The 26234-nt window shown below is 44.8% G+C and overlaps 1 protein-coding gene across 7 annotated transcripts in view; it reads left to right on the forward strand.

Annotated features, from left to right (window-relative positions):
• Positions 1-26234, forward strand: part of TSNARE1 (t-SNARE domain containing 1) — a 146414-nt gene that overhangs the window by 95030 nt on the left and 25150 nt on the right. For 3 of the 7 annotated variants that reach the window (XM_077166649.1, XM_077166650.1, XM_077166655.1), the window contains 3 exons: positions 11276-11366; positions 14710-14814; positions 15292-15348. In XM_077166649.1, the coding sequence (XP_077022764.1) occupies positions 11276-11366; positions 14710-14814; positions 15292-15348 (253 nt within the window). The remainder of the gene's footprint in view (positions 1-11275; positions 11367-14709; positions 14815-15291; positions 15349-26234) is intronic. The other 4 variants (XM_077166652.1, XM_077166653.1, XM_077166651.1 and 1 more) reach the window with 3 other exon arrangements.

Below are 26234 nucleotides of genomic sequence, written 5' to 3' on the forward strand. Positions count from 1 at the left end.
GTGGGCAAGGGTGCTGGCAGCTGTGTTTTCCTTCCTTTGCCTCTGGGAGAGTGGACTTAGTTCTGTTCCACCATCTGGCTCGGGTGGCCCTGCCTGTCCTTTCTCAGGTGATCCACCTCTCTGGGGTCCTCGGTTTCCTCTTAAGCAAAGTGGGCTTCTCTCCTGTGGGGGCCAGAATTCCATAAAGCAGTGTAGGACCAGACAGGCGGCAGGTGTCCCTTGAGAGGCAGCTGTTATTTGTTTTATTAACACTCCCAGGAGAGGAGACATGGCTTGAGGAAGGCCCAGCCTGAGGCTTTAGCTCAGCACTTCCCTTTTTGAGAGTTGTTTATTTGCTTATAAATGGGGCCATAACCCCTCTCTAAAGCCAGTCTCCTGTTACCTGCAGTTTGGGATTTTAAGGACCTCCGGCCCTCCCCCTCCTCCAGGGCCCTCTTCTCCTGCCTTCCTTTCATTCTCTGTGGCATCTTCTTGGGACTATATAGGTGGTGAGAATGGGGAGTCAACAAGGCCTCTTCTCCTAGGTGCTGTGTGTGTTTCTTACTGTGTTAGCTTGCTCTTAGCCACTTTGCAGGCGTCAGGACGCACACAGCCCAGGGAGCCTTGACAGATGAGCACCCTGGGACCCACTACCCCCAGCCAAACATGGGCTACTTCCTTCCCTCCAGAACACTGCGTCGGGCCCTTCCCAGTCCACGCCCCTCACGCTCCCGGCCCAGGTAACGGCTGAGCTGATGTTCAGCGCTGTGGACTGTTCTGCTGATTCTAGAACTTCATACAGGAGGGATTGTGGCGTCTCACTCTTGCGCCTGGCTTTTGTTTCCCTGCTTGGTGCAGAGTGTTTGAGCGTCGCCCCCAGTGGTACAGGCCATGTTGGTTTCCTGCTTCTTCAATCACTGGATGATCTGCTGTGTGTCACATTCTGTTTATCCGCTCACCTGTCAGCGGACCTGGGTGTCATTTCCAGTTCGTGCAGTGATGAGAGCTGCTCTGAATCCTCTGCTGCAAGCCTGTGCGTGGACATGCACTTCCCTTTCGCCTTCGGTTAATTGATAGAAGTGGGAGTGTTGGGTTGGATAACAAGTCTATATTTAACCTTGTAAGAAACTGCCAAACTCTTTCCCAAAGTGCTTGCACCATTTTACATCCCTCTCAGTGGGACTTTCTGGGACCAGATGGGACTTCGAGTCGCTCCACGTCCTCTCTTTGGTGGTGTCTGTCTTTTTAATCTGAGCCATTCCAGCGAGTGTGGGTGGTATTCGATTGTGGTTTTAGTCTGCGTTTCTTTGATGCCCGAGTATGTGGAGCTTCTCCATGTGCCTCTGCCCGTTTATGTATTTCCTTTTGTGCAGAATTTTATGTTCTCTTTCAGACCTTTACCTCTTGTTCATTGGGTAGTCTTCTCAATATGTTCTGGGTACAAGTCCTTTGTCCAGTACCTACCCTGAAAATATATTTTTCTCATGTCATGGCTTGCCTTTTCATTTTTTGAGAATATTTTATGAGGAGCTGAAGATTTTCATATTGATGAAGTCTATGAATATTTTCATTCATGGTTCTTTTTAGAGTTTTATGATTTTATGATTTTGGGTTTTACTTTTAGGTCTGTAATCCATTTTGAGTTTATTTTTGTGTGTTTTTTAAAATACAATTATCCAGTTGTTCCAGCACCATTTGTTAAAGGACTTCCCTTCCTCATTGACTATTTGGCGCCTCTTTCAAAAACGAATTCACCGTATATGTAGGGTACACTTCCGAATTCTTCTATTTCATTGATCTATATCAGTCCTTTTGATGCTACTGTACTGCCTTCATATCTGAAACTTTATAGCAAGTCTTTAAGTTAGTTCTTTAAATCCTCCAACTTGTTTATCGTTTCTTGAAATTGTTTTGTATAATTCAAGTCAGATCCTCTATATGTCAATGTAAATTTTAGAATCAGCTTGTCGATTTCTGTCTTTAAAGGTAGCCCAATATGATTTTGATTGGGATTGTATTGAATCTGTAAATCAATTTATGGAGAACTGACTGAACAATATTGAGTCTTCTAACCCGTAAACATGGTCAGTCTTTTATTTATGTGTTCTTTTATTTCTTTCAACAATGTCTTATAGTTTCCAGTGTACAGGTCTTACACATACTTTGTTAAATTTACCATAATCATTTCATGTTTGTATGCTATGTAAAATGCCAGTGTTTTTTAAAATTTTGTTTTCCAATTATTGGCTATAAGTATATTGCCTTGTATCCTGTGACTCTGTGTATTGAAATATTAATTCCAGTAGCATTTTTTTGTAGATTCCTAAGGATTTTCTACATAGATTAACATGTCTTCTGTGAATAAAGATCGTTTGCCTTCAACCTTTACATTTATTATTTCTTTCCCTCTCTTATTGCAATATTACTTGTAAAATGTTGAATGAAATGAATGAAAAATGCATATGCTTACCTTGTTCCCAGATATCTTAGGGGGAAAACATTCAGCTTTCTACCCTAAGAATATTAAATGTTGGTTTTGGTTTGGTTTACAGTTCTTGGCCTCAGGTTTAGAAAATTCTCTTCATTTTCCTGGTTTAATTCGAGTTTTACCCTGAATGGATAGTGAATGGATATTGAATTTTGTCAAATGATTTTTTCCAAATTAGTCATTGAACTGATTTTCTGCTTTTTAAATTTGTCCTGTTAATATGAGAATTCATTGCATTTCTTGAATAAATTCCTCTTGGTCACAGTATATTATCCTTTCTACATATTGTTGGATTCAATTTTCTAATACCTTGTAAAGAATTTTTGCTACTGTGTTCATTTTTTTCTTTTTTTTTTTTTAGATTCCTTGTTTAGGTTTTACTGTCAAGGTAATGCTCACCTCATAAAATGTACATGTTCTCTTTCTTTTGTTTTCTGGAGGAGTTTTATAGTATTGATATTATTTTTTCCCTATATATGTGATAGTAAAGCCATCTGTGCCTGGAGTTTTCTTTGTGGGTTCTTTTTTTTTTTTTTTTTTGGCTTAACTGAAGGGAATTTATTGGCTCATGGTTTTGAGGCTGAGAGAAGCCCAAAATCGAGGTGTGGGATCATTTCTTTAAAACATTTTTTATTGTGAAATATAACATTGATACAAAAAAAGCAACACATTTCAAAGTACATTGTAACAAGAGGTTATAGAACAGATTTTAGGGTTTGGTATAGGTGTATAGGTTACAGTGCCATAATTTCAGCTTTTTCCCTTTAGCTGCTCCAAGACACTGGAGACTAAAGAGAAATATCAAAGTAATGATTCAGTAGTCATACTCATTTGTCCAATCCTACTTCTCTAATATAACTCCTTCTCCTTCGATCCCTTTCCCAGTCTTTAGGGACACTTGGGCTATGCCTCGTCTAACTTTTTTCATGTTGAAAAGAGGTGTCGACAATATGGGATAAATTGCTGTTTTTGGAGAGAATGGCACCTTTGGGTTTCTGGACTTATCTGGCCTAGGAACCCTCTGAATGTTTTAAGTTTCTGAAAAGTAAACTTATTGAGTGCGATTTTTGTAGACTCTCAGATAGAGCCCTGGGTGTTCTTTAGAGTTAACAGGAATGATGTGGGTTGGGGTTTGGCAGACTGTGGTGATTAGCAGTATCTAGCTGAAGCTTCCATAAGAGCAGCCTCCAGAATGGCCTCTTGACTCTATTTAAACTCTCTTAGCCACTGGCGCCTTATTTTGTTACATTGCTTTTCCCCCATTTGGCCAGGAAGCCATTGTCAACCCCATAGTGCCAGGGCTAGGCTCATCCCTGGGAGTCATGTCGCATGTTGTCAGGGAGCCTTACACCCCGTGGGGAGGGGGTGGGTAATGATTCCACTTGCAGGGTTGGGCTTGGAGAGAGAGGGCCACATCTGAGCCACCAAAGAGGTTTCCTTTAAGTAACTCTTAGGCATAATAATAGGCAGCTTAGCTTCTCCGTTACAGAAGTAAATTTCATAAGAACTAGCTTCGAGATCAGGGGCTTGGCCTATTAACTTGGGAGTCCCTAGTGTTTGAGACAGTATCAGGGGAAAGTTTAATAGTCCTATATTTTTTTCTCCAATCCCTCCAGGGACTTTACCCATACTTTTTAATTATCTGCCCAGCACACTCTGGGATGTGTCTGGGTGTTACATTAAGCTGTACGGAATTTCATTCTAGGCTCCATGTGTTTGGGTTGTTTAAATGAACTATCCAGACAGCTTGAGTTAGATTATGTGCTACAGGAAATTTAGGTTTTGGAAAAATAAAGCTCTCTTCCTTTGGTTTCATATAATAGGTGGAGTTCTAAAATACAGACAATATCATCCTTTGTCCTGTATTCTGATTTACCTTAGTCCTGAGCCAATCAGCTTTGTTCTTTATCTAATTGAAGCTTGATCTCTTTTTCAGTTTCTTTAACATTTGTTGTATATAGCAATGCTGATTTTCATTGTTGCAGACCTCCAACTCTGAGTCTTAGGTGTCAGACAGGCACCCTAAGTTCCAGGGAAGTCCCAGCTTGTATACATAATAGCATAGCATATTAGAATCTAGAAATAACAGTTACCACTTTGGTCTAAATGTAACTGCTTTAAGAGGTTACAATCCAGGCCCCAAATTTCTTATAAGTATTATCTAAAAGAGACCATACAGTATTTGTCCTTTTGTTTCTGGCTCACTTTGCACAACATAATGGCCTCAAAATTCATTCACCTTGTTGCATGCCTCACAACTTTGTTCCTCTCTGTAGCCGCACAGTATTCCATCATATGTATACACCACAGTCCGCCATTCTACTTCTCAGTCAGTATGTTCTTCGGCCACCTGCATTCATTGGGCATCATGGATAATGTCCAAAATAAACAAACCATGTATTACAATATCCTCACTTAGTTGTACAATCATCATCACTCTCAATTTTAGTCATTTTCATTGCTCTTTTGTGGGAGCTTTTTAAAAATATGTTTAATAGCTTCATAATTATTGAGCTATTTAGTTTTTCTATTTCTTCTTGAGTCAGTTTTGATAATTCATATCTCTCAAGTTTTTTTTTCCTATTTCATCTAAATTTAATGACCCAACGTTGTTCAAGATATTTCCTTACCATCCTTTTAATAGTTGCATCTGTAGTCCTGCCCCCTCTTTGATTTGTCATATTAGCAATTTGTGTTTTTTTCCTCAGTTTATCTGGAGATTTATAATTTTTAAAATTCTTTTAAAGAGTAGTTTGATTTTTACAGATGGTCTCTTCTGTTAGTCTTTTATCTGTTTTATTAATTATTGAACTTGTTCTTATGACCTGTATTATTTTACTTATTTTATATTTAAATTGCTTTTCTCTTTCTTACATCTTTAGGTGGGCCTTTAGGATATTTATCTTATTTATTTTTTCTTTCTGGCACAAAAATCTAAAGCTACAGTTTTCCTGTGAAGCACTGCTTTAGCTGCATCCCATAGATTTTGTGTCCTTGTGTCTCCTTTCATTTGTCCACTTGTTCTTGGTACAGGGGTCATCTGGTCCCAGGTACCCCATCATAGCTGTAAGTGGGAGGCTCAGTGTTGCCTTTTCCTTTTATTAAAACGAACAGCATAAGGGTGGATGATTCCCCAGCTGTGCCGCTGGCTCTGGCTGCCTTTCCTTGCCTGGTGGCTCTTTCCTTCATGCTCTATGCTCACAGAAAGCCGGGTCGCAGCCATCCAATGCTTGGGGGTTCCAGGCTGAGACCAGCCCTGCAGGGTGAACCTGTGGGGGAGACAGACAGGTGTCCCGGCGGGGGCAGGGAGCTCCCTGCCTGCAGGCCCAGGGCGCAGAAGTCTTCATGAAGCAGCAGGGCAGGCACGGATGAGAACTTTGGGCTGAATCCAAGGAGAGGGGCCCGTTGACCCTGAATAGACAATGAGCTGGCTCTTTCTAATGACTTTCCGGGTCCTCTTTTTTTTTCTTCCTCTTCTATTCAACATTTTTTTAAAACATTTTTTATTGATTAAAAAAAATTACAAGAAGCATAAACATTCCCAACACATACACTCAGCAATTCACAATATCATCACATAGTTGCATATTCATCATCATGATCATTTCCCAGAACATTAGCATCAATTCAGAAAAAGAAATAAAAAGACAACAGAAAAATATAACAAACAGAAAAAAAAATTTTACATGCCATACGCCTTACTGATTCCTTTCATTGATCACTAGCATTTGAAACAAAATCTATTTTAACATTTGTTCCCCCTATTATTTATTTTTATTCCATATGTTCCTCTCATCTGTTGACAAGGTAGATAAAAGGAGTATCAGACACAAGGATTTCACAATCACACAGTCATATTGTGAAAGCTATATCATTATACAATCATCTTCAAGAAACATGGCTACTGGAACACAGCTCTACATTTTCAGGCAGTTCCCTCTAGTCTCTCCATTACATCTTGGATAACAAGGTGATATCTACTTAATGCATAAGAATAACCTCCAGGATAACCTGTCGACTCTGTTTGGAATCTCTCAGCCATTGACACTTTGTCTCATTTCACTCTTCCCCCTTTTGGTCGAGAAGGTTTTCTCAATCCCTTGATGCTGGGTCTCAGCTCATTCTAGAGTTTTTCTCAATCCCTTGATACTGAATCTCAGCTCATTCTGGGATTTCTGTCCCATGCTGCCAGGAAGATCCACACCCCTGGTAGTCATGTCCCACATAGACAGGGGGAGGGTGGTGAGTCTGCTTGCTGTGTTGGCTGGAGAGAGAGGCCACATCTGAGCAACAAAAGAGGTTCTCTTGGGAGTGACTTTTAGGCTTAATTTTAAGTAGGCTTGACCTATCCCCTGTGGGGTTAAGTTTCATATGAACAAACCCCAAGACTGGGGGCTCAGCCTATAGCTTTGGTTGTCCACACTGCTTGTGAAAATATCAAGAATTCAACTTGGGGAAGTTGAGTTTTGCCCCGTTCCTACCATTACCTGAAGGGGACTTTGCAAATACTTTTCCACTCACTGATCAAATCACTCTAGGATTCATCAGGGCATCACCTGGACAAATCAACAAAATCTCATGTCCTATACAAAGTTCCATGTACTTAAGGTGCTCAATCAACTATCTACATAAGGTATGTTAGGAGATGCACTAGTCAAAGTATAGATTTGTACCAAGTAAACATTTTTTGCTTTAGTCTCACACATTAGTTGAAATTTTAAAATATTAAGTACCATCTATTTTCAGCACACTGCAGTAATGACATTCTTTTGTTCTTCCTCATGCAAAAACATTTTTTGAATTTGTACATTTAGTCACTATCACTATACACTCCAGGCATTCTTAGATTACACCATCTCAATCTTTATCGTCTATCTTTCTTTGTGATTTCATTTATGCCCCAGCCCTCCTCCCTCTATCATTCTCATATGCAGCTTCATTCAGTGTTTTAACATAATTGTAGTACAGTTAGGTAATATTGTGCTGTCCATTTCTGAGTTTTTATATTCAGTCCTGTTGCACAATCTGTATCCCTTCAGCTCCAATTACCCAATATCTTACCCTATTTCTATCTCCTGATGGTCTCTATTACCAAGGAAATACTCCAATTTTATTCACTACTGTCAGTTCATATCAGTGAGACCATACAGTATTTGTCCTTTTGTTTCTGGCTAATCACATTCAGCATGATGTCCTTAAGGTCCATTCATGTTGTTACATACTTCATAACTTTATTCTGTCTTAAAGCTGCATAATATTCCATCCTATGTAAATGTCACAGTTTGTTTAGCCAACTGTCTGTTGATGGACATTTTGGCTGTTTCCATCTCTTGGTATTTGTTAATAATGCTGCTATAAACATTGGTGTGTAAATGTCCATTTGTGTCCTTGGCCTTGTGTCCTTTGAGTAGAGACAGCATATAGATGGGTCCTGTTTTTTAATCCATTCTGCCAGACTATGTCTTTTGATTGGAGAGTTTAATCCATTAACATTCAGTGTTATTACTGCATGGGTAATACTTTCTTCTTCTATTTTGCCTTCTGGATTTTATATGTCATATCTAATTTTCCTTCTTTTTACCTTTACTCATAGTCTTCCTTTCTATACTCTTCCCCACACCTCTCTCTTCTGTCTTTGTATCTGTCTCTAGTGTTCCCTTTAGTATTTCTTGCAGAGCTGGTCTCTTGGTCACAAATTCTGTCAGTGATTTTTTGTCTGAAAATGTTTTAATTTCTCCCTCATTTTTGAAGGACAGTTTTGCTGGATATAGAATTCTTGGTTGGCAGTTTTTCTCTTTTAATAATTTAAATATATTATCCCACGGTCTTCTCGCCTCCATGGTTTCTGCTGAGAGATCTGCACATAGTCTTATTGGGCTTCCCTTGTATGTGATGGATTGCTTTTCTCTTGCTGCTTTCAAGGTCCTCTCTTTCTCTTTGACCTCTGACATTCTGATTATTAAATGTCTTGGAGTTTGTCTATTTGGATCTATTCTCTTTGGGGTATCTGCACTTCTTGAATCTGTAATTTTAAGTCTTTCATAAGAGTTGGGAAATTTTCAGTGATAATTTCCTCCATTAGTTTTTCTCCTCCTTTTCCCTTCTCTTCTTCTTGGACACCCACAACATGTATATTCTTGCGCTTCGTATTGTCTTTCAGTTCCCTGAGTCCCTGCTCATATTTTTCCATTTTTTTCCTATAGTTTCTGTTTCTTGTCGGATTTCAGATGTTCCATCCTCCAGTTCAGAAATCCTATGTTCTGTCTCTCGAAATCTACCATTGTAGGTTTCCATTGTTTTTTTCATCTCTTCTACTGTGTCTTTCATTCCCATAAGTTCTGTGATTTGTTTTTTCAGACTTTCAGTTTCTTCTTTTTGTTCTTTCCTTGCCTTCTTTATATCCTCCCTCAATTCATTGATTTGGTTTTTGATGAGGTTTTCCATGTCTGTTCGTACATTCTGAATTAATTGTTTCAGCTCCTGTATGTCATTTGAATTGTTGGTTTGTTCCTTTGACTGGGCCATATCTTCAGTTTTCCTAGTGTGATTTGTTATTTTTTGCTGGTGTCTAGGCATTTAATTACCTTAATTAGTTTATTCTGGAGATTGCTTTCACTTCTTTTATCTAGGGTTTTCTTGCTGGATGAATTTGTTGTCTATCTGTTCTTTGACATTCCGTTCAGCTTTATCTGGACCTCTAGCTTAAGTTTTGTTTAACAGAGGAGAATTTTTCAGTTCTTGTTTTCTTGTTTCTTGTCCTGCTTGTGTGGTGCCTTCCCCCCCACCCCAACACACACTTAGGAGGGTCTACTTAGGTATTATAGACCCCAGCCAATTTTCCCAGACCAAACTGGCCTCCTATTAGGAGGAAAGAGTGACCTGCGTCAGTTTTCCCTGAGGGTGAGACCCAGCAGGTTGAAAGACTTTCCTGTGAAGTCTCTGGACTCTGTTTTTCTTATCCTGCCCAGTATGTGGTGCTTGTCTGACTGCAGGTCCCTCCAACATGAGATGATGCGGTACCTTTAACTTTGGCAGACTTTCCCTGCTGGGGGCATGGTGGAGACAGGGGAGAGGTTGTAGGCTGGTTTTAATGGCTTCAAATTACCAAGTCCTGGTGTCTGAATTCCTTGATGGAGGGATTCCACCTGGGTGATGCTTCACTCCTCCCCTGGGGAAGGCACAGGCTCCAGACAAGCCCCCAAAAGAGCTCACTTCTGCCTATGCCTGGGGTAGTTGCAGCCTGAAAAGCCTGCCACTGTATCCAGAGGCAGTCAAGCCTTTGTAGATACACAGCCACAAAAACCTCTGTTTCCTTCTTTTTTTTTTTTTTTTTTCCCCCTTTTTCTGTCAGTCCTGCCCCCTTGGTGCCGGGGCAAAAATGAGCAACCTCCACTTTGATCAGGTTCACCTAAGCTGGGGGCCTATTTTTAGTAGTCAGAATTTGTTAATTAGTTCCACAGTTGGCGTTTGATTGTGCCCAGTCCCTGCTGCTGGTAAAGTCCTTTCCTTTCCCCTCTGGGAAGCGGCCTGTGGGGGAGGGGCACTGGCCACCGCAGCTTTGGGAACTCACGGTTCTGGGGGGGCTTGCAGCTGGTCCAGCTGGTCCAGACTGGGATATGCTGTGTGTCCGGTCACTGACGTGGCCCCAGGAGCTGTTCTGTACTGTTTCTGGTTATTTAGTAGTTGTTCTGGAGGACGAACTAAAATGCGCACGTTGTTAAGCCGCCATCTTGACCTGGAAGCCCCGGGTCACTCTTGAGAAGTGTAAACTTGGTCTGTTGCAGCTGGTGGAGGCCCCAAGGCCTGGATTCCTTGCTTTCTGGGGTCTGGAGAGGGAGCCACCCCCTTAGTCACCTGATAGAACGGTTGATGGGCTGAGAAGCCTGGATTGCCCAATTCCTTGCCCAGGTCACCTCATCTGTGGCCCCAGGGGTATCTCACAGGGGACACGGTTCTCCTGCCATCATTATGAATGGTTGACGCCCAGGCATTGGATGGCTGCGACCCAGCTTTCTGTGTGCATAGCGCATGAAGGTAAGAGAGCCACCAGGCAAGGAAAGGCAGCCAGAGCCATTAGCATGGCTGGAGAATCATCCACCAGGAAGGGCTCGTGGCTGGGGCCTCCTTGGTGACACAGGCACTGACCCCACTGCCCTGCCCCTGCTCACACACTGCTGGTTTTGGGGGGGGCAGTGGCCGGGGAGGCACACGTGATCCTGGTCAGATGGGTCCAGGGGATGCCTCTGTCCTTGAGGCGCTGTGTCCCCTCCAGCACACACTCACCTGTGTCCTTTCTCTCCCTCTTTTCTCCTCTTTTTGCTCGCTCTGCTTTTCCTGTCCCTTCCCCATTTCTCCCTTTGTCTACTCTACCCCTCCCCTGTCTATTCCTGCTCCCCTCTCTTCTTTCCTGTCCCACTGTCCTTTCCTGATCTCGCCGCCACCCTCCTCTTTGTGTTTCTTTGGGTCCTGGCTTCTTTCTGTTTCCATCTTTCCTTCCCGCTGGCTTCCCTGTCCTTCCCATTTCCCTGTCTCCATTTGCCCCCTGCCTCTTCTCTTCTGCCCTTCCCTCTTTCATCTTCTCCCACTGCTTCTCCTGCGTCCACGTTCCATCTCCGTTTCTCCCTCTCGGTGGTTCTTCGGTCTCCCCTCCATGTCTTCCATCTCTCCTTCACCCTCCTTGCATTCTCCCACTTTTGTCTCCCTGTTCCCCACCGGCCCATCTCCCTGCTCCCCCCACCCCATTGCCCCCTCCGCCCCCCCATGGTCTGCTCACTCCCCCCCACCCTCTCTCCCGTTCTCCCCCCTCAGGCACACGGCACAGCAGGAGACCAATAAAACCGTGGGGGCCAGCGCCAGTGCCATGAAGCAGCTGTCTGAGCTCCTGCGGGGCTCCTCCCAGGTATGTTTCCCTGGGGATCCATGGACAGGGCCCACAGGTATGGCTGTGAGGGAGGACCAGAGACCTGGGGCCTTTATGGGACCCCCTGGAGCTGGGTGCAGTCCCCAAGAGTGGAAGCCCGTGTTGCTGTGGGGAGGGCCTGGGTTGGGGCAGGGCGGGTGGAGGAGGTTGGCGTGCAGGGGTGCTCAGGCTGCTGGGGCCCCAGGGCTGGGCGCAGCTCCAGGGGTGAGCACTGGACATCTCCAGGATTCACACAACCTCCCAGCGAGCACCCACTGTTTGTTGGGTGGGGACGAGAGCACCCTGAGTCCCCCAGGCCCTGTGTTTCTGCATGGAGGTTCCCGGCCCCTAGCTGCCTCATCATCAGTGTCTTTTTCCCCTGCCCCTTCCCCTCCATGCCCTTTACCACCTCCAGATGTGCCTCTACCCCTGGGTCCCCTGTCGTCACCGCGGCAGCCTCATCATCATGCTCCCGGTTCCCCCACCTTGGCTCCCACCCATCTCCACCTTTCTTCACCGGTTCACACCCCCAAATTCACCAGCACCGGTGCAGTGTGCCCCCATCTTCCTTGTCCGCGCCCTGCCTGTGTCCCTGAAGCCTGGAGGGCTTATGATGAAAGCCGTTAAACCAGACTCAGCTGTAGAGCAGGGTGGGCAGGCCTCAGTCTGGGGTTGGCCACCTGCTTTGATCGAGTTTTATTGGGACTCACTAGCCGTGCCCACCCGTTTACGTCTCATCTACAGCAGCCTCCGTTTTGCAGCAGAGTCAAGTGGTTGTGACAGAGGACAAAGGATTCCCCCCTGGCCCCTGGCATTGAGGGTACAGTGTGTGGTGCATTCACACACATCCATAGATACCAGAGAGTGCTTATCGAGTGGCCCTGTTTCTAGAAAATGTCCAGAAAAGACCTGCCTGTAGAGATGCACAGGAGATTGGCATTTGTCTGGGGCTGGGGGCAGGAGTGGCAATGGATGGTGAAGGGTATGAGAGAAGGTTCTGGGGCGGCGGAAATGCCCTAGATGGTGGCGATGGATGCACAGCTGTATAAATTCACTAAAAGTTTTCTAACCTAACACACTGCCGGTAGGTGACTTAACATCACTATACTTTCGTAAAGTTGTTATGGAGAATAAGTAGACCCAGTTCCAAAGTCACACTACGTGTTGAGAAATCACATATGCCGAACAAACCATTCTAGGAGCAGGGGCCCATCCTCGGTGACGGGTGGACGGGGTGTCCCTGAGGTCTGGGACCCAAGGAGCACTCAGCACTGTGCCCTGCACAGCTGAGCCGGCCTTCCTGCTTTGATGGGCACAGCCCAGTCTCCCAGGAGGACCGGGAACCCCTGGCCCTGGGCGCTTTGGCGGAACTTGTGCGGCTCTTCATGGGGATGGGGTGGGGGCGGACATGGAAGGCAGGGCTGCACAGTGCCCCCCCGTCGGCAGAAGCTTTGCAGTTTGGGCATCTATGTGGCCTTTCTCTTTGCACCTTTGCTTTTTACTCCTTGACTCTGCACCTGCCCTTTGATTCATCTGTTCATCCAAATGTTGGGTGAGCCCCTGTTCCCCGTGCTCGGATCTGAGCACTGAGGGGCTACAGCTCGGAAGGACCGCACGACCATCCCAGCATCTGCTTCCTGGCAGAACTCACTTCATTATTCGTCCAGCCCGCTCACTGGACATGTGCTAAGTGTTCCCCATACTCGTGGCTTTGGGGTGTAAATGCTTGGATGGGAGGTAGGCCCCTCGACCCAGAGAGGGCCAGCCAATGCTGCCCCCACCCCCTTGCTGGAGGCTTGCTCATGCCAGGCCAGGCGCTCCAACTGCGTCCTGTTATGGTGCCTTGGCTTGCGCCCTCAGTTAGGAGTTCCTACCTCCTTGCCCAGGGAAGGACATGGACGCCCGGTGGTACCCCAGCCTGGGCATAGCTCTGGCTGGATATGAACTCAGATCTTCCTGGTTCTCGCCTCTGTGTGCGTGAGGCGACCGCACCGGAACTGGAGTTCCTTGGAAGTTCAGAGGATTGCTTTTAGCTGAATACGTGCTTCTTCCCACCCATCCACCCCTCATCCACCCACCACCCAGCCGAGACACTGACCGATGTTTCTGAACGCCTGCCCTGTTCCTGATGAGGGGAGAAAGCCAAAGGGGATGTCCCCCTGCTGCCCTGTCCCATGGGAAGACCAGTGGTCACTAAAAAAGCCTCCTCTGCTTGCACATGTGCTTTCCCAGGATGGACCCAGGGCACATAGGGACCCAGGGCCGGGAGCGAGACTCTCTGAGTGTCAGGCTGTTCCCAGAGGGCAGCCATGGCAGGAAGGGGCCACTGAGGGTGGGGGCTTCTCGGAGTGCTTGGTTTGAATGCGACAGTGTAGGGGGCACGTGGTACCTGATTACTGGTGAAGAAATGAATGAGTGAATGAGTGAAAGGGCCTTGATGGTGGGAAGGACCTCAGGGTTGGTGGGGCGGGCACCGTGTGAGGTCAGGGAGGGGGCAGGATGCGACTAACAGGTCGGGTTTGCTGGGGCCAGGTTGGGGAGGAGGCCGTCATGCCTGGAAGTTTCTTAAATTCACGAGGGGCAAGCACATTGGGGCTGGTTGTTGAAGGCACAGATCCCCATGTGGAGAGCTTAACCCTCTCTTAAAAGCCCAATGGCCCCTCGTTTCCCAGCACTGTGTGCAGAAGAGGCTCTGCTGGGCAGCTGCAGCGGGTGCTGGGCGGGGAGCAGGCCAGCCAGGCTGCCTATGAGGGCCCGAGGGAAAACAGTGGTAAGGCAGAAGGCGTGGTCCCATTCCAGAGAGGATGGGGGGTGTGAGGAGTTGGAGGGAGGGGGTGCATGGTGAGATTTGGGGGCTGGAAGGGCTGGTTAGGTGGCTACCGCTCTGATGACTGGGCAATCAGACATGGCCTTGTGTTTGCTGAGGGGGGTGGGCTCTGGGGTCAACCAGCTCCAGCACCTGTGCAGCCTTGAACAACCGCTCCGGGCCCAGGCTCTGTGAGACAGGGGTGGGTGCTCACAGTTCCCACATCATCGGGCTTTTGCGGCGTGCTTTGAGCAGCGCTCGGCCCCGTGATCTGTGATGGGGAAGCATGTGTGGAAGTGAGTGGGGGAGGTGTCAGAGTGACGTGGCCATGACCGTGGGACTGGCGCTCACCACATTGCGTGGCTGAGGGGGCACCCTCGGGGGTGATGATGGAGACCGAACATGGTGCAGGTACGATGAGGAGTGACGGGAGGCCCCCACGGAAAGTTGGGAACTGAAGCAACACCAGGCTCCGTGGGCGCTGGGGGCTGCACCAGGGCTCAGCTGCTTGTTTAAGCCGCGCTCTTCTGTTTGCAGCAGGAGCGACTTCAGCTGGACCGCCTGAAAAATCAGCTGTCGGACGTCATTCAGCATTACGGTACGGTGCAGAAGGTGAGGAGCCCTGCAGTGACGGGGCTGCAGGTGAGGCCAGGTAGCCGTGGGATCCACTCTGGCTGTCTCATACCTGGGCCAGCTCCAAGGCAGAAACGGCCTGGCCTCGTGGACCTCCTGCAAGTAGCCAGGGTCTGGGGAAGGCTCTCGGGACCTGTATAAGGAAGGGCCTTTCCCTTTATGAAGTGCTGCCTGAGATGTTATCTCACAGCAGGCTCTTGGGAGGTGGGAAAGACAGGTTTCACCCCACCTTGTCAGGTGAGGAAACTGACGCATAGAGTTTAAGTGTGTTGATGGCAGCTGGCAGCTGTCTAGCAAATCATTGGCAGAGCCAAGCAGGAATGCTGTTTTCTGAGCACCCAGGAGAGTTACCCTTAGGGAGCCAAGGTGTTTTTGTGCTTTGCTGCCAGTCATTGTCCAATACCTTGTATCCATCTGATCATTTCTTCTCTTCTCCCCACCTCTTTTGTTCTTCTTGTATTCCTCCTCTTATGCTTTTAACGGCAGAAAATTGCGGAGAAGTCCAGAGCTCTACTTCCCACAGCGCAAAGGGGCAGCAGACAGGTGGGTGCCAAGCATTTAGGTTTTAGGGGGAAACATGGAATCTGTTGCTCATTTGTGCTCCAGGGGAGGCAGGAAGGACGGAGGGCAGATGCATGATAAATAACCTTTCTAAAAATTGGTATGTTGACCTTTGGTCTCTGAACGGAGCCTGACACAGGGTTCGTTCCTGAATAATGATTGTTGGGAGTTCCACTTGCTGTGCAGGGGGTTATCTTGTATCAGACCAATCCACCTACCAAGAACAACCCTAAAACCTGTGTTCTCACACACACAACACACACACACACACATCGATTTAAGGAGAACAGAGGACAATGAAGGCAGCAAGGACTTGAGAAGTAAAGATTCCTAAAAGAAGGAAAATGCGCTGTTATGCACACCACGTTCATGGCCATGTTCTCTCTGCCCCCAGATCATTTGCTGGTTTGTGTCTCAGTGTATTGAGGTGGAAAAGAAAGTGAGAGGCTGGGGAAGCAAAAATTGGCATCTGGTGCTCCTAAGGTAGTCAGGACATGAGGAATCAACATTCTGGGGAGAGAGGGCAGCAGCAGTCTATGCAGTTTCCCCTTCAGGCATTCGCTGATTCCTAAATAGTGCACGCATGCTGTGAGAGGTCAAGAAATCAAAAAGCAGTTTCCACAAAAGTTAGTAATTGGGACGCTGTCAGGGTGCTAAGAAGAGAAAAACTGGAGCTTAAGGCCTACCAGGTAAAAGGTCTTTTTGTCAATACCACAGCTTTCCATTGAGACAAGGGTATGCCTCACGAATAAGGCAAACCAGAAATAGACCACCTTTCCTAAGACCCAAAAAACTGCCTTGAGTCGTGTCTGTCTCTGCCTGCCAGAAGACAATCATGTGTTCCCTGGGAGAAGATCCCACATACAGAGCTTCTCTACTTTCCTTATGCAGTGTCTTATGATATTTAATTCACAGTTATTAGACATACTAGGTAACAGGGTCAAAATACTAATGCCAAGAAAAAATAACCAGGAGCAATTGATGTATGGATGATTCAGTTATTGGAATAATCAAAAATTACATTAACATAACTATTGTTACCATGTTCAAGACAATAGATGAAAAGATAGAATTTTTCACCAGAGAACTTATGTCTTAAAAAACAATAAAGTAGGAATTCTAGTATTCATAGGTACCATAACTAAAATTAAGAATTCAAAAGATTGGTTAAATAGCAAATTAGACATAACAAAAATAAGGAGTTGTGAACTGGGTGATAGCACATAAGAAAATACTTACTTTGAAATACAGAGAAAAGATATGATTGAAAATCTGGAAACTGGAACCCTAGATGATTAGGAGAGAAAGAATGGGCAGAAGACATGTTTAAAGAGATGATGAATTAAGTTTTCTAAAACTATTACAAGTACTTCAAGCCACAGATTGAGGAGTCTCTATGAACCCCAAATACATAAATATAAAGAAAACTGCTCTTTGTCATGTCATAATGAAATTTTTAAAACCAAAGACAGAGAAAATCTTAAAAAGTATTAAAACCAGAGAAAAAAATCACATTTTTAAAGGAGCACAAAACTGTAACATGACTTCTTAAATAAAATGATGATAGCCAGAAGACAATAGAAATATCTATTTAATGTGCTAAAAGAAAACACTGACCTAGAATTAATATCTGGTGAAAATATTTTTCAGGAATGAGGGTAAAATTAAATAAAATTTAGAGAAACCAACACAGAATTCATCAACAACAGAATGCTGTAAAGGTGGAAAAAGGAAAATGATCCCAGATGAAAACATGATGATACAGAAAGGAATGAAAAGTACTGGAAACAGTAAAATGTCTATACATCTGAATGTTTGAAAATAATAATAATGCTTTGTGTGGTTTCAGATGTGGGCAGAATTAAAATGCAACAACAGTACAAAAGACAGAAAGTGGATAAATGGTGTTAATGTGTTCTTGCATCATCAAAAAGTAACAAAAAAACTAATTTCAGATAAAATGTTTTCCAAGGGTGCATGTCTCAATTTGTAAAGAAATTACGAAATGGACCAAAAAGCCAATAGAAAGGAAAATATGAAATAATTTAAAAGTTGTGATTAACCTAAAAGAAAACAAGAAAAAAGGAAGAAATCAGCAGAGAACAAATTATAAATATAGAAAATAAACTTTAATTTGGTTGATTTATGCCAGCCTTTTAAACAATTATATTAAATAAAAATGGGCTAACCATTCCAATTAAAAGACACAGATTATTAGACTGGTTTTAGAAAAAAAATATATATAGGGTGGTGCGACAGTGACTCAGTGGCAGAATTTCTCCCTGCCATGCCGGAGACCCAGGTTCAATTCTTTTTTTAAAAGACAATATATAGGGCGGGCCACGGTGGCTCACCAGGTAAGAGTGCTTGCCTGCCATGCCCAAGGACCTGGGTTCGATTCCCGGTGCCTGCCCATGTTAAAAAAAAAGACTATATATATATATATATATATATATATGTAGTGCTTATAAGGTACAGATATATGGAACATATATGGAAATATAAGAGCTTACCTTAAATAAATGCCACAAGAATGTTGAAAGTAGGAGGAGAGAGAGATGTACTGTGCAACCATTAACCAAAGGAAACAGGTGTAGCCATATTAAAATCAGAGAAAGTAGACTCCAATAAGTATTACTAGAGATAAAGAGGAGCATTTCATAAGGGTAAAAGGTCAACTCAGCTGGAAAACATACACATAAATACATGTATTTAATAGCATCGCCTCAAGATATGTAAAGCAGAAATTGACAGCACTCATAGGAAAAAATAGTAAATCCACAGTCATTTTTGGAGGTTTTAACACATTTCTCTAAATAATTGATAAAGTATAAAAAATCAGTAAGTGCATAATCACCTTGACTTAACTGATACCTCTGACACTAATCAATCACTGAAAAGTATAAATTGCTTTCAAATATACAGAAAACATTCATAAAAATAAAAGGTATAAGGATTGGGAAGGAAGAAGCAAACTGTGCTTCATATTCAACATGATTGTATAGAAAATCTTAATGAATCTGCAGATAAATTGTTAGCATTAATTAGTGAATGAGCAAGATCACTGGTAGCAAGTCAGTAGACAGGAAGACTGGATATGCTAGCAAAAGACAGTTTGGAAATAAAATGTAAAAAGAGATATAATTTATAATAGCATCAGAACTAGGAGGCATGCGATCAAAAGTCTTCAATTTCTCTACATTGAAAACTACAAAACATAATGGAGACAAATTAAAGAAGACCTCAATAGTGGAAGATAAACCCTGTTTGTAGATTGGAAAATTGACATATAAGGATGCCGGTTCTTATCACTGAATCTGTAGATGCAATACAATCCAAATCAGAATCCCAGTATGCTGTGTGTGCGTGTGTGTGTATAAGTTGTCAAGCTGATTCTAAAACATATATGGAACTATAAGAGCCCAAAATAGTGAAGACAGTTCTGAAGAAGGAAAAAAATGTCATTTACGCTACCAAATATCAGAAGTCAGTATGAAGCTGCCAAAATTAAAATAATATGGGACTGGTACACGGATAGATAAGCAGATCAGCGAGAACAGAATCCAGTTTGGAAGCAGTCCTGTGCATATATGATCATTTGGTTTATGATGAGGGAGCACTGCCATGCAAGAGGGAAATGGGTGATTGATTCAGGACTTGATTCTGGATCAACTGGACATCAATATTGGGGAAAAAAAACAGCCTATACCTTTCCCTCACCCCATGCACAGAATTCACTTCCAACTGCATCATAGACCTAAATGTAAAAGGTAAGAAAATAAAGCTTGCAGAAGTCAGTGTAGGAGGCTATCTTCACAACTCAAGAGTAGGCAAACATGTCTTACGCAGACACAAAAACACTGTTCATAATTGAAAAGATGAATGACGTTGACTTTGTTAAAATTTAGTACACCATTAAGAGGATGGAAAGGCTACCCGCAGAATGAGAGAAAATATTTTCAGAGCACGTGTCTAAAATGGGCTTATATATAATATGTAAAGAACTCTTATAAATCAAGAAAAAGACAGTCAACCAATTTCAAAACAAAAATAGGCAAAAGCCTTAGATGGACACATCATGAAAGAGGATATCTAGTTGGCTATAAGAATGTGAAAGTATGTTCAATATCATTAATCATTAGAAAAATAGAAAATCCATGTTGATTTTCTACCACCTCACACACACCAGGATAGTTTAAAACACACACACGCACATATGCACACATGCACACACAAGCAAATACCTGAAAATACAAAGTGTTGGCTAGGATGTGGAACAATGGATAATCTCATATACTTTTTATGGCAGTGTAAGTTTTTGCAACCACTTTGGAAGACTGTCTTAAAATATCTACTAAAGTTAAACATTTTCTTATCTATGACCTTGCAGTTCCACTCCAAGTATATACAAGATGGGAATGCACATATATGCTCACCAAAAAGTCACATATAAAAATCCCCATAGCAATACTACATGCAATAGCAAACATAGTAATAGTGCTAATGTCTACGAGCAATAAAATGGAAACCACTATATGCCAAGAAAAAGAATGAACTGCTACTGAAGTCCATGGATGATACCGCAAACATATTGTTGGGTCAAAGAAGACTGCAGTGGAAATTGATGTCACCAAGATGGTGGATTGAGATTTTCCAGGGCTCCCCCCAAAGAAGCTTTGAACATCAAACAAGAACTGGCAGAAACAGCTTTCTCAGAGCTCCAGAAAAGAGTTAAAGGGTTGCAGTAAGAGTGTAAACACTGAATCAAGTAAAAGTAACTTGAAATGGTAGGCAAATCTCATGGTGCCCTTGCTGACCCTTCCCCCATCCCCTCACTGGCTCAGTGTGGACCTGGCTGTGTCCCCAGTGCAGGTCCCTGGTCCTGGTTTCAGAGGCAGCAGAGTAATCCCTGTGGACATAGTGGGGTGCATATGTGTCTGTACCAGTCTATTTTGTGGCAGCCCGAAGGACTGAGCCAGGACACTCATCTCTTGCTCACTATTCCAGAATTGCCTTGCACGCAGAAACAGCTAAATCAGTGTAAGGAACACTCAGTTCAAAGTGGACCTCGGACAAAGGGTTACTGACTTGAACACGTACAGTTGCGTGCCCAGGACTGATGGGAAGGACTGTTTCATAGCAAGAAGAGAGGGCATTGGGATCTATATAAATGGGAATTCCTAAGACTGCAGCATGTGCCCAGAAAACAAGACACATGCCCAGAAAAGACCAGAGAGGATGCTACACTTTTGCCTCAGGCTGTTCTTCAAGTTCTCTGTTAGGAGGGCTGTGCACTGAAGGAAAGTACGAGTCAACACCGAGGCAATTTATAAAGACTGTGAAGGTGTTTTTTTGTGTTGGTTTGTTTTTATTGGCTCCTCGGATTCAAGGAAATTTCATCATATACCAGCTGGCTGTAAAGGAACAGACACTGGAGGAGCCACATACCAGGGTTAACACATTGAGATATTAAAATGTATAGTGTGTAACAAAAAATTACAAGGTATAGAAAGAAATATGAAATGATGGCCCATCCACAGGAACAAGATAAGCCATTAATGAAGACGACTAGACTTTGGGCAAAGTCTTTAAGTGAATGATCTTAAATGTGCTCACAGAGCTGAAGGTGGATGCAAAGAACCAAAGGATGTCAGAAAAATGATACATGGACAAAATGAGAATGTCAATAAAGAGATATTTTCTAAAAAGGAAATGTAGAAAAATACTAGAGCTGAAGACCACAACACTAAAATTAAAAAGAAAAAAATCCATAGTAGGGTTTGTTCTAGTTTGCTGGCTACCGGAATGCAACACACCAGAGATAGATTGGCTTTCAATAAAAGGGGATTTATTTGGTTATCATCTAGTTCTTCAGAAGAAGGACAGCTAACTTTCAACTGAGGTTCTTTCTTATGTGGGAAGGCACAGGGTGGTCTCTGCTGGCCTTCTCTCCAGGCCTCTGGGTTCCAACAACTTTACCCTGGGGTGATTTCTTTCTGCATCTCCAAAGGCCTGGGCTGAGCTGCAAGTGCTGAGATGAGGTGTGCTGAGCTGCTTGGGCTGTGCTATGTTGAGCTCTCTCATTTAAGCACCAGCCAATTAAATCAAACGTCATTCATTGCAGCAGGCATGCCTCCTAGCCGACTGCAGATGTAATCAGCAACAGATGAGGTTCACGTGCTATTGGCTCATGTCCACAGCAGTAGAACTAGGCACCTTCACTTGGCCAAGTAGACACCAGAACCTAACTACCACAGGGTTATACAACAGATTATAGTTGGCAGAAGAAAAAAACAGTGAATTCAAAGATTTAAGACTATTGAAATTCTTAGTCTGAGGAGCAGAAAGAAAACAAGAAGGAAGAAGAGTGAACAGAATCTGAGGAACCCATGGGACATCATCAGGTACACCCATGTACACATTGTAAGAGTCCCAGAAGGAGAAAAGGGAAAGGGATGGAGAGAATATTCAAAGACACAGAAGCCAAATCCAAAATCTCCCCAAATTTAACAAAAGAAAAGAATATACACATCCAAGAAACTCAGCAAATTCCAAACAGGAAAAACTCAGAGATCCACACCCAGACACGTTATAATCTGTCAAGTGGCAAAGACAAAGAGAGAATACTGAAATCTGCAGGAAAAGAGAAACAACACATCACACACATGAGATTTTCAATAAGACTGAGTATGTGTTTCTCATCAGAAACCATGGAGGCAAGAAGCAAGTAGGACAACATATCCAAATAATTGCTAACCAAGAATTTAATACTTGGTGAAATTTTCTTTGAAAAATGAGGGAGAGATTAAGATATTCTCCGATAAACAAAAGCTGAGGGAATTCATCACCACTAGACCTGCCCTATAACCAATACTCAAGGAGTTCTTCAGACTCAAAGGAAAGGGCACTAGGCAGTAGATCAAAGACAAGTGAAAAAATGGGTAATTAGAAACACTAGTACTATTGCATTTTTTATTTGTAACTCTACTTTTTATTTCTTACAGGATCTAAAATACAAACGCATAAAAAGTAATGCTGAATGTATGGTTTGGGGCACAAAATTGAATAAAGATGTAAATATGACAAGAAAAACATACAATTGGGAATATGAAGGGGTGTAGGGACATAGTTTGTGTATGCTGTTGGAGTTAATTGGGGGTATAGAAATGTAATTTGTGTATTGTTCTAGTTTGCTAGCTGCCGGAATGCAACACACCAGAGATGGACTGGCTTTTAATAAACGGGGATTTGTTTTGTTAGTTCTTCAGAGGAAAGGCAGCTAACTTTCAACTGAGGTTCTTTCTTACATGGGAAGGCACAGGGTGATCTCTGCTGGCCTTCTCTCCAGGCCTCTGGGTTCCAACAACTCTCCCCAGGGTGGTTCCTTTCTGCATCTCCAAAGTCCTGGGCTGAGCTGCAAGTGCTGAGATGAGGTATGCTGAGTTGCTTGGGCTGTGCTACGTTGAGCTCTCTCATTTAAGCACCAGCCAATTAAATCAAACATCATTCATTACAGCAGGCACACCTCCTAGCCGACCACAGAGGTAATCAGCAACAGATGAGGTTCATGTACCATTGGCTCATGTCCACAGTGATAGAACTAGGTGCCTTCACCTGGCCAAGTTGACACCTGAATCTGACTACCACATGTATGCTATCAAAGTTAGGTTGGTATCAGATCAAGCCATTTTATATTTAAGCCCCATTGTAACCACAAGTAAAATATCTGAAAAATATTCACAGAAGGAAATCAGGGAATCTAACTGGTTCACTACAAAAGATAAATACAGAGGTTGTCAGTAATAGAATAATTGAGGGACTAAAAAGGTTTAAGACTTAAAAAAAACAAATATCATAATTGCAGAAGAAAGTCTTGCATCATCAGTAGCTACTTTCAATGTAGTGGATTGATCTCTCCAGTGAGAAAGCAGAGATTGACAGATGAGTTAAAAAGCATGACCTGACTATATGCTATTTACAAGAGACTGGCCTTACATTCAGAGACAAGTAGGTTGAAAGTAAAATGATGGAAAAGAATATTCTATGCATGTATTAACCAAAAACAATGGGGGTGGCTATACTGGTATTAGACAAAATAGACTTTAATTCAAAATTTGTTAAAAGCACGCTATATACTAAATAAAGGGGTCAATTCATCAAGAAGATGTAACAACTATAAACGTATATGCACCTAGCTGCAGAGCCCCCAAATAGTAAGCAAACGTTTTCGAATGAAGGGATAAATAAATGGTTGGCTCTACGTTACAGTCAGTCTACCACTTTCAATGGATAGAAAATGTAGACAAAAGGATCGCTAAGGGAATAGAAGACTTGGACGGAATTCTAAACCCACTAAACCCAGCAGACACACACAGAACATCACCCAACGACAGTAGAATGCACATGCTTCTCAGGTGCTCGTGGGTCCTCTAGAGTGTGGCGTAGGTGAGGCCACCAAGCAGGTCTCTGGTTTGCAGAGGTTGGAAAGCATCTTCTCTGACCACAGCATAATAAAGCTGGATCCTGCAGGCAGACAGGCTGTACTACGATTCCTTCTGTAAGATCTAAAACAGGCTAAAATGATCAGTGGAGTTAGAAGTCAGAGCTGTGTTTCCTTTTGGTGGAGGCGAACTGGTGCCCGGAGGGGCCAGAGCATGGCTTCTGGGTTCATAGTAGCGTCCTGACAAGGAAGTTTTCCCTTTGTACAGATTTCTAGAGCTGTCTACCTAAGACTCATGCATTTAATTGTAGATGTATTATATTGCAATAAAAAAAGTTGGGAGAGAGAGATTGTGAACAGTCCTTCGAGGAAGCTACAGAAGATTAGATTATTTCCAGTGGTTTAGGAAATGACAAATAATGAGGTGATATACAGCCCTGTTCAAGGAAAGGAGAGGCTTGGTGCAGAGCTGGCGTGCTGACACCAGGTCAGCCTTCTGCAGTGTCCCAAGCTGTCCAGTCAGTGGCCAGGGGCTGAGCCACCCCGTTCCCTCCCCTCGGGTAAGCACTTGAGCCTGTCTGGGCTCGGTAGTGTGGGCTATGGGTCATCTTGGCTGAGGTCAGCGTTTGGCCTCTGGCCCAGCTCAGGCTCAAGTTCCTGGGCCCAAGCCCGCAGTGTGACGGTTAGGCATCAGGGCCGGTTCTCCATGGGTGGTCACGCGCCATCCTCACGCAGCTGTTCGCAGCCCTTTGCATGCTTAGCCGCATTCTCCATCCCGGCTTCCCCTGTCTCCCAGAGCAGAAAGGGAAGTAAGCCTCACCGTCCCCACCAGCCCTGTCGGCAATAGAGGGCATTGTCTGTTTGATTGTAAATAAGGGAGGCTAGCCTTTCCAGTACCGCCTCCAGAAGCTCCCATCAATTAATAAGCTGTTTAGACACGCAGAGGGCAGCCTTGGGGCGGGTTCACGCATCTGCATTTCCCCTGCACCCAGCCCCTCCTCGCCCCTCCTCTCCCCTCCTCTCCCTTGTCCCCTCTAATGACCCAGCTGCAGGTGGCCCTTGCGTGGGGCCCGAGAGGGAGCAGCTGCCTCCCGGAGCCTCTGGCCCCTTGCGCCTGGTGGAGGCTGCTCAGTCGCTGCCCAGAGCTGTTCTGGTCTCCCTGGACTCCGGTCAGTGCTTTGTCTCTTCTCACGGGAAGTGCTTCACAGTCAGATTGGATCCTTGTGTGTCTTCTGTCCGAGTCAGATGGGGGACCCCAGCCCCTGGCCCCGGGCGGGAAGAGAAAGGCGCCTTTGTGGGGCCCCCTCTCCGGCTGGAAAGCCATCACAGGCCCGCGCGGCCCAGCACCTTGCCAGCCAACCCCTAATCCCAGCTTTGGAGCCGAAGACCCAAACTGGGTCTTTGTGAGCAGGACAAAGGGGCGCTTTGTGATCCTTCCAGAAGAAAGGATGTGGAGGGCGCAGGGCTTTAGGCCATTTCCTCTTTCCCTATCTTTTGTCGTGATCCCGGGACCCGCTGATGGTCTGGCTCCCGGTCACCCTGTGGAGGTGAGACTACCCGGGCCTGTCTCCCGGGGCTTGGTGCGGGGAGACCCTGAGTGCTCTGGCCTGACGGTCTGCTGGGCCCCCTCCCTGGGCCTCCTGGCTGTTGCCTGTTCCCAGACTGAGCCCTGACCCTGCAGGGCCCCTGAGCTCTCTCCTCTCTGCCTATCTTCCTGCTCCCCACCTCTCCGTCTTCTGGGTACACAGGGCGGGGCAGCAAGCTGTAGCCCCCAGACCCACTGCAAGTCTGCAGAGAGGTTTCAGTCTGGCACCCTTTACTCTCAGCTTTTGGGGTGTTTTCCAGGGAAAGGCACATATACATCTCTGAGGCTTTCTGCCCCCTGCAGGCCTGACCCAGCTGTGCTGAGAAAGCCCACGGGACCTCGGGCAGGACGGTACTGTGCTTTCTCCACCTCGCCCCCCGTTGCGGTTTGGAGTGTTGGTGAGGTCCACCTGTTACTGATACCACTGCAGTGAGTGCTCCGGAACCTGTCCCGGCCACGCAGCAGGGCTTCCCTGGTCCCTTCCCACCTTTAGCTGCCCTTACCCAGTCAGGCCCCCAGACCCGCCGAGTCAGACCCTCTGGGACAGGCCCCTGTATCGGGTGTTTTTAAACCCCGAGCCCAGCATGTGAGTCAAGCACGCAGCTGGGGTTGAGTGCCGCTTGGACATACGATCTCTGGGGGTGGCGAGTCGGTAGTATAACGGCCATGTGACCTCTGGGATGTCCCTCCAACTTCCGCAGCGCTCAGTGAAAATGCGTCTTTACTTTTCCCTCTCTGAGGGCTCACGGTGCATCTCCCACTCACACACTTCCCAGTCTCCGTGCTCCCCTAAACTATCCTCGGGCTGATGCTGGGACCTGGGTGGCAGCAGTGTCCTTTTCA

The sequence above is a fragment of the Tamandua tetradactyla genome, chromosome 6 (genome assembly GCF_023851605.1).
Source record: "Tamandua tetradactyla isolate mTamTet1 chromosome 6, mTamTet1.pri, whole genome shotgun sequence".
NCBI lineage: Eukaryota > Metazoa > Chordata > Mammalia > Pilosa > Myrmecophagidae > Tamandua > Tamandua tetradactyla.